Source organism: Tachysurus fulvidraco, chromosome 14 (genome assembly GCF_022655615.1).
Source record: "Tachysurus fulvidraco isolate hzauxx_2018 chromosome 14, HZAU_PFXX_2.0, whole genome shotgun sequence".
NCBI lineage: Eukaryota > Metazoa > Chordata > Actinopteri > Siluriformes > Bagridae > Tachysurus > Tachysurus fulvidraco.
This window is the reverse complement of record NC_062531.1, coordinates 12,159,421-12,172,900: the sequence shown is the minus strand read 5'-3', so window position 1 is coordinate 12,172,900 and position 13,480 is coordinate 12,159,421. Positions and strand designations below refer to the sequence as shown.

The window sequence follows — 13,480 nt, the reverse complement described above, 5'->3', positions numbered from 1 at the left end:
CCTCCCCCGGTCCAAAGACATGCATGGTAGGTTGATTGGCATCTCTGGAAAATTGTCCGTAGTATGTGAGTGAATGAGAGTGTGTGTGTGCCCTGCGATGGGTTGGCACTCCGTCCAGGGTGTATCCTGCCTTGATGCCCGATGACGCCTGAGATAGGCACAGGCTCCCCGTGACCCGAGAAGTTCGGATAAGTGGTATAAAATGAATGAATATATGAAATTATTAAAGCTGTGTTATTTATTAATACATATTGGTTTATCGAATGTTGTTGATTTTAGTTTATTTGCTCTTGGCTTTTCACAGGGGATCAAATTAAACATAGCACCGTTTTTCCTGCATTAGTAGGAACAACCTAAGACTCTAGAGGAGATTAAATACTCATTGGACTGGAGATTAAATGAGATTAAAATTTTATACCTGATTTACATTTTCATCAGAAAAAAGATATATAAATCAAAATAACAAAGATAAAAAAATCCAAAAAATATATCTACATGATATGAAAACAACCATTTCTTTTTTTTATTAGGATGTATGTTTTGGGTTATTATCTTTTTGAAATATCTTATGTGGCCATTTGGCCAATGCAAACACAAAGCATCAATCATACTTCAAACACCACCAGTTTACAGTGAATATAAGGTACTTTACCTGGTATTGCAGTCCTCATTTTTCACAACAATTCAAAATTCAATAGTTTATTTGTCCCACGGTATAATGATTAGTATATTGTAAAGGGAAGTGCTATACATCACATTAAATCATACAAAATGTATGTAATGTAAATGTCTGTGTGCACTGTCCACAACACCTATTAACCTGCTCTTTTATGCAGTATTCCAATCAGCCAGTAATATTGCAGCAACACATAAATTCATACAGATACAGGTCAAGTGTTTTAGTTAATGTGCACATCAAACATTGGAATAAGGGAAAGGTTTGATCTCTGTGACTATGGCATGGTTGTTGTCAAGTCAAGTCGATTTTATTGTCATTTCAACCATATATAGCTGTTGCAGTGCACAGTGAAATGAGACAACATTTCTCCAGGACCATATTGCAACATACAACAAATATTAACAACATACAAAAACAAAGACAGAGCTATAAGGACTTAGTAAGTAAGTCCTAGTCACATAAAGTGCATCTGTACAAACTGGTGCAGACAGTGCAAGACAAGACAAGACAGTGCAGGACAAAAGACAGTGCAAACAAAAAATACAAGATAATACAAAAAAAGACAATACACAAAAGACAATAAACAGAAACAGTGCTGAACAGTGTAAATACTGTATGTTCAAACAATATTGTGTGTGCAGAAATACTGGAATGAACACAGTATTATAGCAGCAGTTATACCTGAGATATTGTAAAGGATTGTGCAAAACAGCAATCGACTGAAATGTGAGACAGCATGTGCAAAGAGCAAAAACAGTCTGCAAAACAGCATGTAAACAGTTTGATGGATATATATTGGAAGAGTGTGTATATGGTGTAGGTCTGTGTAGTCCATACAGTTGATGTGCATGTGTGTGTTGTGGTCAGTACAGTTCAATTTAGTAACTGGTGTTGGTGCCTGGACTGGGTTGAGTATTTGAATTTCACACCTAACTGTCTCTAGAGTTTACACAGAATACTAGAGAGAGAAAAAAAACCCCAAAACATTTAGTGACAGCTGTGTTGGTGGCACATAAAATATCTCAAGTAATCACTATTTACATCTGCGGTGAACAGAAAAGCATCTCAGCACCCCAAAAAGCACAGGCTCACCCAAACTGTACAGTTGTCCAGATTTGTTAAATGTATGCTCATGATAGTTTCAGATCGTTTTCCATTTTCTTGACGGCTGCCAATAATTTTAAAGTCAACTCCAACTTTGTCAAGTGACAATCCTCAATTCTGGTTGGATCGAACTGCACAGATTTATATAATCTTAGACATTTAACATTTAAATGGTGCGTTTAAAGTACATTAGAGCATTAGAGGCTCAGAGTATGGGCTGCGTATAAACGCACATGGCATCCTCTGCTCCATATAATTTTCTACAGTACACAGTAGTCTATGGCTTTAGTTTGGCGGGCACGCGCACGCCATCACACGCTTGCCGGAGGGCGGGGACGAGCGAGAGGCTTCTTCTGCAGCATTTGAGCGTTCACGTACGCGCGCGCGGCTCACGGGGATGCGACCACGAATTTAACACTACTGTTACTGCACTGAAATTAAACCGAAACGCAGTTTGTTACAGCCGAAAAATAGGTAAGTCGCCCGCGTTTAATAACAGTTTTTCTACATGAAAACGTAGTATTTTCGTCGTTACGGTGCTGTATCGAGTGCTCAGCTCTGTAACGGTGCTTTATCCCGCGCTGAGGGGCTTTAGCTAACATGCTAACCAACATGGATGCTATAGAGCGCTGCTAGCCAGTGCACCGCGTTCATGTGATGCGGTGACTAGCAAGATGGAGATTAGCTAGTAATCCGTCATAAAATGTCAGCTTGAAGGCTGTTCTTATAACCTGTTACAATGCTCGGAATATTTATAGTGCATTACGACCACAATCCCTGGTTGTGATTTCAAGCCAGAGGCGATCATTAAGTCCGTGTGTAATAAACAGTGAGGCCATTTGTTCGTGTCCTCCTCCTTTTCTATGCAGCGTATCATCGTTAGCTGAATAAAGTCGTAATTTATTAAACTATTTTCATCTCAAACGGTTCATCCGTGTTCTCTGATCCTACATGTTACTGTCAGGCTTCACTGGTGTCCTCAGCGTGTATCTCTCCCAATGCGACTGTCGTGTACGAATATGTTTATATACTCTGACTTACTTTGTGTCGCAAATGGGAGAAATGTTGCAAAAATTCTATTTTTATTATTTTACAGACAACATTTTATATGTCCTGAGTCTGTTGGATGTTGTTCATGTCTCCTAACCTGTATATCTGGGATGGGAGCTGGTATCATCTCCTGCACATCCCCCTTCTTATCTCCAAAATATATCTCACTACAATGCATTGAGAATATTTGCATACACGTATCAATAATTTCTCTCCTGTTAGTGTTTTGGATGCAGTGCAAATCGGTGACTCCTTTTAAATTCCCAGTTCTCGAGGCTTCATTTCCAGGCTTGTGCACCATCTCGATCATGGATTGTTTTTACCGCTCAGAGGCTTGCGGTGCTGAGTAAACCAGCTGAAATAGGAGCGTCAGCAGAAGGATGCACAGTGGACTGGCACTAGTGAACAGTCACCTCTTGTGCTAATTGGAAAAAAGCCCAAGCCATTCCCAACATGTCTGGCATGATTTGCAGAAATATATTCCTTAAGGACAAACATAGAGGGACAAACTGAAAAAACCTATAGATTGTTTGTTGAAACCTATCTTTCCTTATGAAAGGAATGGTTTATGGACATATTTTTATTTACAACAAACACAATGCCTTTTTAGCTTTGGACAGGCACTACAAGGCTCATGATGTAAAACGTACGCTAGAATCATTGCACTCGCTGCAACCCACACTGACTTGCTAATCTCAAAGTAGGATGGTTTATAATAGCCTTTTTTCACCTACATGAAAAAGTATGCTAAGAAACTGTAGTGCCATAATCTTCCACAAGTTTAGGCAGGGGTTATGATATTATTTAGCTGTTTAGCAGTCTCAGATAAAGGCATCTCTACCAGGTTAAGTTCATATAGGGGCACAGTGATATTTAATGAAAGGCTAAATTAACCGAGCATCAGATGAGAACAGGGTGAATCAGCAGATGAATCATGGGGAATTCTTTGTTATAGGGGCTGCTGATGTCATGTTATTGGTTGGCCAGCATTAGGATTTGTATTATTAACATTGAGAACTCTGTAAAGCACATAGGACACTAAACAATCTATTACTTTTAACAGTTTATCCATTTTAATTATTTCTTTGATTAAACCATCGTCACGCAGCCCATTTAACTTGATTGTAATTGTTTTTTTCCAGTCCACAAAGTAAAAGCAAGCTTACAGTAGATTAGGCATTTTATCTTACTGACTATCTGACAGATGCATATGTGAGTGGCTTAGAACATCAATACAGAAGGTGGCTGTTTGCTCCTAAAACCTGAATTCACTGCTAATAATAAAGTATGCCTATAATAAAACTGAATCAAAATTTAAATTACGGCTGCATTGTTGCTGATCTGAATCCAGGTACTACTACTAATACTATGTGACACAAAACCTGGTTTATATTGCTATGCTAATGAACAGATGATGCAAAATGCAAGCAATCTGGACTTAGATCATGATTAATAGCATTCAAACCAGGCTACAGCCTGTGCTGAGGAGAACGTATGGACATTTCTTAACATAAAAGGAAGCTGGTAAAGTAGGATGAGTTCATATCTCATTCATTCTAGTACAAAGCAGCAAGTGGCTCTGTTGTGAATGCTGGCTAGGAGAAAAAAATATCTCCACACAACACTAGGTGAGTTAAAAGAATGATGATCTGCCACTATCGGTCACTGTTATAGAAGCTGCTCTTTGCAGTTAATAATGTTGCCAGCTAATGCACTTTATTTAAAAACAGCAGCATTTTAACTTTAGCCAGGTGGCTTAAGATTATGAACTTGCACATGTCATAGTATTCAGAAAAAACCACCATGATGAGATGCCCCTGATCGAGTAGGTAGATAATTTCTATACCAGTGCACATACCATACAGTGTCATCGTTTGTGTAAAAAAAGAAAAGAAAAGGTAGAGCACTAAATATACTGATAGTGGGCGCATTTGATGAAAGTTTACGATTTTATCATGATGAGAGAAGGACCTTCTGCTGTAGTTTAATGCAGTATTGATTAGCCCTCCATTTAAAGCTCTAATTAATGTAAGTGGCTTTAGTGTTTAAATCTCACACTGATGTGCACTATATTAAAGCTGAAAGCTATGGGCTTCTTCTCTGGAAATGTTGATTCTAAAATACACTTTGAATCATTTAAAAGACAAAATGCAGATTTGTTCCAGATTTAGCAGCCTAGAGTACTGTTTGTAAAGACTGACTCATGTAAGCAAGAACTCTCCAAATGCCAGCTGGAGAAAATTATTCCACTTTGGTGATTTCTATTACAAAATACCACAGCTGAAAGGTTTTATCTGTAGTTGTAGTAGGACTGATTTTTTTTTCCGTATTTATTACTGTGAACCCCTGAGTAATAGTTGTCTTTGTCTCTCTTTAACAGAAAGAGGACAGCAATTATTATCTCTATAGTCAGTGTTTTCACATTGCTGTTGATTTGCAACATGGTGGCTTTGTGCTGATCAGGGATACTTTAGCTGGCCGCATCGTGTGGATGGGGTTTGAGTGATAAGCATACTTAAGTGCATAATGTAATTTGTGTCCTGGAGTTGTCTGTTATATGACCACATAAGAGAACATTTCTAGAACTCTGGGGTTATAATGACCGATCTCTTAAGTGGGACTAAACATTTCTTAGAGAGCTTCTTCTTAAAAATATATTTATTAAATAAAATGGCAGTGACTGGCAGATTAGATACTGCAGAATGCATTGAAAATTAAGGTTTTATTATATTTATATATAAATTCTACAGTTTATCCACTACTGTTCCAATAAATCTTTGTCTTTAAGGGCTAATCAATTGTTTGCTCTCCGATTCTAAAGGACTAAATGCCCCTAGAACAAACATTCCTCATTTCACTTATACTCAATTCTAATACTATAGGGATTGCTGCCATACATTTATAACAACTGTGTGGATTTATCAAGCAAAGGAAATCAGTTTTATTTATTTATACAGATTTTTTTTGTCACATTTGATATTTAGCTACAGAATACAATTGTCAAGTAACACAAGGGACATTTAGTCACTTTAGGAAGTGATTGTTCAGGCTAAATAAGTACAGTATAATCATCATGCATGATATGACATGAAGTCTTGCACATTTAAATGAGATTTTGATTTTCCTTGGAAACATTAATATTATAAACATTTTTAAAGCTTCTGAACTGTGACATTTAGGCATTAGACATTTAGACAGTTTTTTAGGGATCTACATCCACAGTTCATTGTCAGCATTACTTTAGTTTTGGAATGTTGACTAGATAACAAATATAAGATTATTTTTTGTTTTGTTGGAGACAGAGATTGAGTTTTTCCAGTCTCAGAGCCAATAGAGAGTTCCTGTTTCACTCCTCATTAAAATGTAGACTTTAAATATATACTTAATTGACTGAATTTGATAATATAAAAAGATTCAGTATGTATATACTATATTGAAAACGTTTTAGTACTTATAAACAAGTACAGGGATAAATATTTCATTTAAATGACAGGCGTGCAAATAATTTTGTCTAAACAGAAATTTAAAATAAGTTCTGAATATTTACATTAATTCCTAAACTGCAGCAGGATGTAATTAATAGTACTAACACTGCAGTATTCATTGTAGTGTGTGATGTACATCAGATTCACAGACAAGAATGCCTGCTGTGTACTGATTTGTGTGGAAGAGGAAGAAAAAAGAAACAAAATGCATGAATAATGAAAATCTAGCACATACAATATACTGTATATTGATTTATTGTAATCAGAAATACAATGCTACAAAATTCAAACTTCTCACAACAACATACGTACACAACCATGGGTTCTATGATTAGAGTCACTCAGATTGAGATAAAACAAAATATTGGATTAACCTTCCAAATTATAGCTCTAGTATCATGGTACAGTTAGGTACAGTTACTTCTAAAGCAACCTGTCACCATGCTGGAGTACATAATCTGGATTAATTCTGTGCTTGTTTACTGCAGGACATCATCACAGATTAGTTTTCATGCAGATTCATTTCTTTTCAACTGTGGACCAGCTATAGAGTTTTATCTGTTGCTTTAGAAAGAATGACAAGTACATCCCATGTTTATTTAATGTATTAAATTATTTATTTATTTATTTTTAAAAACTTGTCATTAACTGGTTCAGTCACTCGCCAGTCGAAGGCCCTTGCTTATGCTTTGCATTAACATCCTTTAGTTTAGTTTCAAGTATATTATTGTTTTTTATAAGCTTTATTTATCTAGAAGACCTCTAGAAGCTTCAATAAGCCTTGGGTCTGGATATAAAGTGAAATGTGAACTAATGTAAACAATTGCTGTCTTACCCTATATCACTTAGGCTTGTCCACTGTAAAATCAATTATGAGTAAATTATAATGCATTCAAGAACTTAACTTTTTAACTTCCATTGTACCAAATATTACCATCACATCACAAACACTGCTCGCCTCCTTCAGTCTAATCAATCGTGATACCTAGCAAAAACAAGCCTGTCTTGTTCTCAAAAGAACAATACCCAAAGGTAATTTTCTACTAGAGAATAAATAAACATTTTAAACTGCTATAGGCACATTTTTAAATTCCTAACTGTAGGCTACTTTTTCTAGCCTTGGGCTAATTGTTTGTGAGGTTGGATATGTTTTGACTGAGCTAATGCTGCTAACCGCTTTCCTTCTGTTAAGTTGTCAAGTGTTCTACAGTGAATGGGGATGTCTCTAAACCAAAATGGGCATATTGGAAATCTGTTTTATGTGCCTTTATTAAGCAGCTTTTTCTTGTTTTTCAGATTAAGAACTTGAATTGCCATGACTGAGCAGCAGAGGCAGCGCACCCTCTCCACGTCTGGAGAATCCCTCTACCATGTGCTGGGTGTCGACAAACTGGCCACTAACGATGACATCAAGAAGTCTTACAGGTGAGTGTGAGATGTCGATAACAGACTAAACTGTACACGAGAGTAGGGATTTACTATTCACACTCATACTGATAGCTGTACATCATTACAGTGATTTGGAAAACATTTTTAATTCCAAACCGATACCTAGTCATCATTTCAAGCCAGTCCTACAATCCATCTGACCACCACATACAGTAGTTTATAATACAGCAATTGTAATGGTAGTAATTGTCTACCTCTTTCACAAAGGAAACTGGCCCTGAAATACCACCCCGACAAGAACCCGGACAATCCCGAGGCATCGGACAAGTTTAAAGAGATCAACAATGCCCATGCCATCCTGAATGACCCTACCAAGCGCAACATTTATGACAAGTACGGCTCCCTGGGGCTCTACGTAGCTGAGCAGTTTGGAGAGGAGAACGTCAACACTTACTTTGTCCTGTCCAGCTGGTGGGCCAAGGTCAGATTATACATTAGGAATGTCAGAAATTTTATTTAGTCTTGAGTTTTACATACTGTCCTCTCAGAAAGCATTGAAAGGGCAAAGCCAATTTTTGCTCAGAAGACGAATGTGTATCGGAATTCAGCTTTCATTTCCTGATATTGACCATATAATGCATATTTATTTGACATATTTATGTATGTTTATTGAAATATATTGATGTTTAGGGAGCTTTTTGTTTAGTCATCAGTAGTTGTATGTAGCATTTGTTTTTTCATATTTTAAATATGTACTTAAGATATGCATATGGATGGCTCTCTTTCTGTCTTCTCTGAGCTTGCTCCCTGTTTTCTGATGTGTTCTGTATCCCTCTGCAGGCGCTCTTTGTGTTCTGCGGCTTGGCTACAGGTTGCTACTTCTGCTGCTGTCTGTGTTGTTGCTGTAACTGCTGCTGTGGAAAGTGTAAACCACGGCCACCTGAGGGACAGGACCAGGAGTTCTACATCTCTCCTGAAGACCTGGAAGCTCAGCTGCAGTCTGACGAGAGAGGTTAGATGCTACACTGTAACTTGTGCTGTGGACATGTTACAGTTTTGTAGTCTGTATAAAATCTTTTATGTTATTCTCAGTGTTAATTTAACAGGATGGTATTGTCTGTAATAAAATGTCGTCTTCTATGTTTAAACTCTTGCATCTGAACAGATCTAGGCTAAATGAATACAGCATGAGTGAGTTTTCTGTGAGGTTCCTTTCTCATAAACCTGGATGTTTGCATCACAAACGGTGAAATGATCAGAGAAAACAATAATGATTTTGTGGTGTTTTATACCAGCTGTAAATAACATTGTAATGAACATTTTAACGGTTCAGTTTTAACCATTCTATAGGCTCTTGAAGAGATTGGGAACAGTATGCAGAGACTTTCAGAACATTCATCATAACCATACATTAAATCTGGTGCGGATCTCAACACTGATTAACAAGAAAAATAGATCTATACTTTTTTGGTGATCTGTGCAGAAGACAAAATGATTGGGAAAAAGCTTTAGAAATGGCTTTGGTACAAATTAATGTGACCATGCTCCCCCTTTCCTGTGTCTCACCATATACATGGGTATCTATTATGATGCCTTACCAAGTCATGTGTTTAAGGGCAATCACACAATGTTTTCTACAAGCAGTTAGTCAGGTTTTCTTCATTCAATTCTCTTAAGAGTTGGAAAAGTGGTCAGTGGCAATTGTGCAGTTCGAAGGAGGAATATCCTGGTTAAATTTGGAAGAAACAACTATACAGACAAGTGACAAATTAAAGGAAAAAAACGCTAGCCAATTTGTGCATTTTGCTGGCACATTTTGTCCACTTGTCCCCATAGAGGGAAAAGTCACTGCAAATTAAAACAAAGTGGTTTAGTGGATAATCAATTGTATTCTCTCATGAATCTTTTCTTTTATCCTGATGAGAGTGATCACTTTCAGGATGACTGCCCACATCCTGTATTATAAACTTTGAGGAGTCACTGAAGGGTTTGATGAGTATATTGATGTAAACCATATGCTATGGCTTTCACAGCCACCAGATCTCAAATTAATTGAATGTGATTTTGGAGCAGTGTGTTAGACAACACTCTCCACCACATCACCATCAACAAAGCACCAACCAACCAGGGAACATAATTTAGAACGCTCTATACAGTACCAGAGATATGGAGAATCTATGCCAGGATGTGCTGAAATGGTTCTGGAGGTTTGGGAGTCCTAACGCTTAATAAAAGTCTACATGTTTATTATTCCTTTAATTTGTCACCCACCTGTACATTTACCTCAGTTATATGAACAATGTATGGAGGTACAATAGCTTTTTGCATAGTCTCTTGAAGGGTGCCAATAGTACAGAATATGAAGCAAGTCAGTATTATTTTAACTTTTTCTGCTACAGCACTTTTAATTTGAAGCATGAACCATGATCATTTATATATATATATATAAAAAAAAAAAACAGGGTTGATAACGTAACACATCACAATTTTTTCCCCCTTATTTTCATCTGCCTAATTTTCACCCATCAGTCAGCTCTCTTTTATCATACAACAGCAACTAAATGTGGAAGGCTTGCATGTGCTTCCTCTGAGACACATGAAGCCAGCCAACCACAATTACATCCTCTGAGGAGACCTATCCTATTCAGCCTCTTCCGCATACATGAGCTCACACACACCCATGATTGGCTAGTGTCGCTGTGATTGATAAGGGAGAGAATGTGCCATACTCCCCACTCAGAGAGCATGGGCATTTTTTGCTGTCTTGGATTCCCGTCCATCGATGACTGTGGCATCATCCGGATTCAAACTCATGATCTCTGGACAATAGGGCAAATGCTTTTCTAATGCTCTCAAGAGCCCCAATTCACAAATCTTTGCTATTCTTTGCTATATGTTCTCTTTTGGTTAAACAGAGGCTGGTGGAGGTGAGCCCATTGTCCTGCAACCGTCAGCCACAGAGACCACCCAGCTAACATCCGACGGCCACCACACCACCTACCGGACCGACACCGGCTTCAACTAATACCGTCTCTCCCCAGCTGCCATTCTTCTCCCTCCCCGAGTCTGAGGAATGAGCAGAGGAGCAACTCCAACAACTTTAAAAGAAAAAGCCACCATTGGCAGGGAGAAAAGCCAGTGAGAGTGGAACACAAGCTGAGCTCTTTCAGGCATTCCCACCCGTTTCTCATATCCACCACCATCACCATTCTTCCAGAGTGGCATACATTCACCTCAGTGTAGCTTGAAAATAAGGAGTTTATTGGGGGGGAAAAAGAACACAAGATATTTTCTCTCTTGTTGTACTGTCTTTTTGGCCTTTGACTTCCAGACTTGCCTTTCCATCAGCCTCTTCTCCAGCCAGATTTGTTCGCTGTCCTGTAGCATGCACTGTTCCTCAATCAGTAGTTGAGGTTAAACTCAGTAAAGTCTGTTTATGTCATTGATTTTCTCACATTCAGGAGTTTATGATGGAGATTCTTGTTGAAATGATGTACTTGACTTGCATGTGTCTATAAGAAAAGCCACATTTTTTCCATTGTATTTTTTTCCCCCAGCATTGCATGCTTTCATTCTTCCTATTGCACTTCTGGGGGGGACAGAAATTGGACACACAGTAGGTTAAATCAATAGTTTTAAGCCCTGGTATATAATATACTGACCACTCTTTGTTAACTGTCTACACTACAACTGTGTTAATTGTCTTAATGGTCTGAACCTACACACTAAGTTCAGTTATATTCTTTAGCATCACTGTTTTCCCCCTCAGTCATTTGAGTTTATTAGAGAAATGTGATGCAAATCGAAGCAAAGGGTGCTTGCCAAACATGTTTCCAAAATATATTTTCTTAATATTTATTTATTCCATCTGGATTTTAAATAGTGTGTTGAATTGTTTGAAATGGATGAGCCAAAATAAGTATGTATCAGTCGCTAATCAGAAGTCGTGCAGTGTGGTGTAGCGGTGCGTAATAGCCGGATCAGGCTATGGGGCCTTATCTTCGTAGCATGTTCTGATTCTTAGCACCGGCCTAGTTATTTACCTTTGCCTTGATAATGTCCCTGTATTCACATTTTAAGGGATTTAAACATATTCTGAAATGTGAAACACATTTTGTTTCATCGTATCAGACTATACAACCCCAATATGTATGTAAAGAGGAAAGGGAAAAAATGTTTTTATATAGATATACAATGTACACACCCTGTGTGTATGTACAGTGTATGTATATTTTGTGCATTTTTACTTTGTAATTGTAGGCTCGTATTTATTCCAGTGTGTTATTGCTCATGGTGATGTGACAATGGTTTATTAGAGCTCATCTCCCTTCAGCATTTGCGCCAAGAGATCATGGTGGTTGTGAATGAATTAACTGTTTTAGATGGAAGTTGTTTATTCAGCCAAAAAAAAAATGTCTTTCACTGCAACATGTTCTTTAGATTTAAAATAGGATAAGGATTTAATGTTAGCAGTGTTCTGAAAATTTCAATAACTAATTGTGTACAATGACATCAGACCTCCATCTGAACACTTTTACACTCTTTGTGATAACTGTTTGAGCAGAGATAACTGTTTTGGTGTGTTTTAATTTTATCATCATGCTATTGTATTATCATTTCCTTTTTCGTACGCCAATTGCAGTGAGCTGTCCATCAGACGGACTGTATTTCACCCCTGCACATATTATGTAGTAAAAGTAAATGTTTTTACCATTTGTGCTCTGAGCCAAGGTGTGACATTTGTCCATAATACCAATTAATGTAATGCTTTTTTTTTTAGTACATGGACAGGGAAATGTTAACACACAACACTAGGGAAATGTTAACACACAACACTATCCCAAGGATACACAACATTTATTCTTTACTCCAAATGACATGTATTTTTAAATCATTTTGCTATAGATACATTTGTAGGTATTGTTTTGTGTAAAGCTCCTATTTGGATTTTCATGGTTGCGGTAAAATAAATCAAAGACGTTTAAAGTTGCCATATATGTGACCAGTCATAATGCCAAGCTGCGTATAATTTCTACATCACATTCATACTTTTTTTTTTACACCCTTATCACCTGCCAAACATGCAACCTACATTCAGTGGGTTGTGCTACATTTTGTGGCTTATGTAACACTGCACTATCCACATCACCAGCCATGTTCAATCGTATTTCTTTGGCTTTTATAGGCTAAAACCATCAGAGTTGTATACACTGAGCTTTTGACCACACTCTGCAGATGGATATAATGTGTGTCTGACATGTTCCCTGCTTGTGTGTCCCTGCTCTTGATGGCTTTTGATTGTAGTTTGCATCTGTGGTCATTCCCTGTGCATTTCCCTCCCCTCCACAAAATTACACTGGTTTGCCTGTTATGAGTTTTACATCGAAATGTTGGTAAATGCAAAGTTTAATTTAAATGCAATGAAGTAACATGGGCAGGACAGAGATCCTTAAAATGTGTGTAATTATTGTGAAATGGTAATCCGTTGTTTTTCTATTTTATTTATGACCTTATTTTATGTTTTTAAAGATTGTCCTTGTTTCAGAAGGTATGTTATTTGGATGTGGCTGTGAAACTATGCTACTCTTAGTTAAATGGTCAAGGTCTCATGTACATACACAGAATAATTGAGTATAACTATAGACCTTTATGTTGTAGCATGGTTATTGTCTGTCCAAAAGAAAACATATTTATCTGATTTGCTGGTGTAAAAACAAAATAAATGTTTATGAACATTTCATGTTTCTTGTGAAAATGCATTAGGTCAGCAGTT

At 37.4% G+C, this 13,480-nt stretch overlaps 1 protein-coding gene across 1 annotated transcript; it reads left to right on the top strand.

Annotated features, from left to right (window-relative positions):
- Positions 1-2,097: 2,097 nt before the first annotated feature.
- Positions 2,098-13,444, top strand: dnajc5aa (DnaJ (Hsp40) homolog, subfamily C, member 5aa). Its single transcript, XM_027166769.2, has 5 exons — positions 2,098-2,257; positions 7,615-7,743; positions 7,975-8,188; positions 8,548-8,719; positions 10,623-13,444. The coding sequence occupies exons 2-5, from the start codon at positions 7,634-7,636 to the stop codon at positions 10,730-10,732; spliced, it is 606 nt and encodes a 201-aa protein (XP_027022570.1). The 5' UTR covers positions 2,098-2,257; positions 7,615-7,633; the 3' UTR covers positions 10,733-13,444.
- The last annotated feature ends 36 nt before the right edge of the window (positions 13,445-13,480 follow it).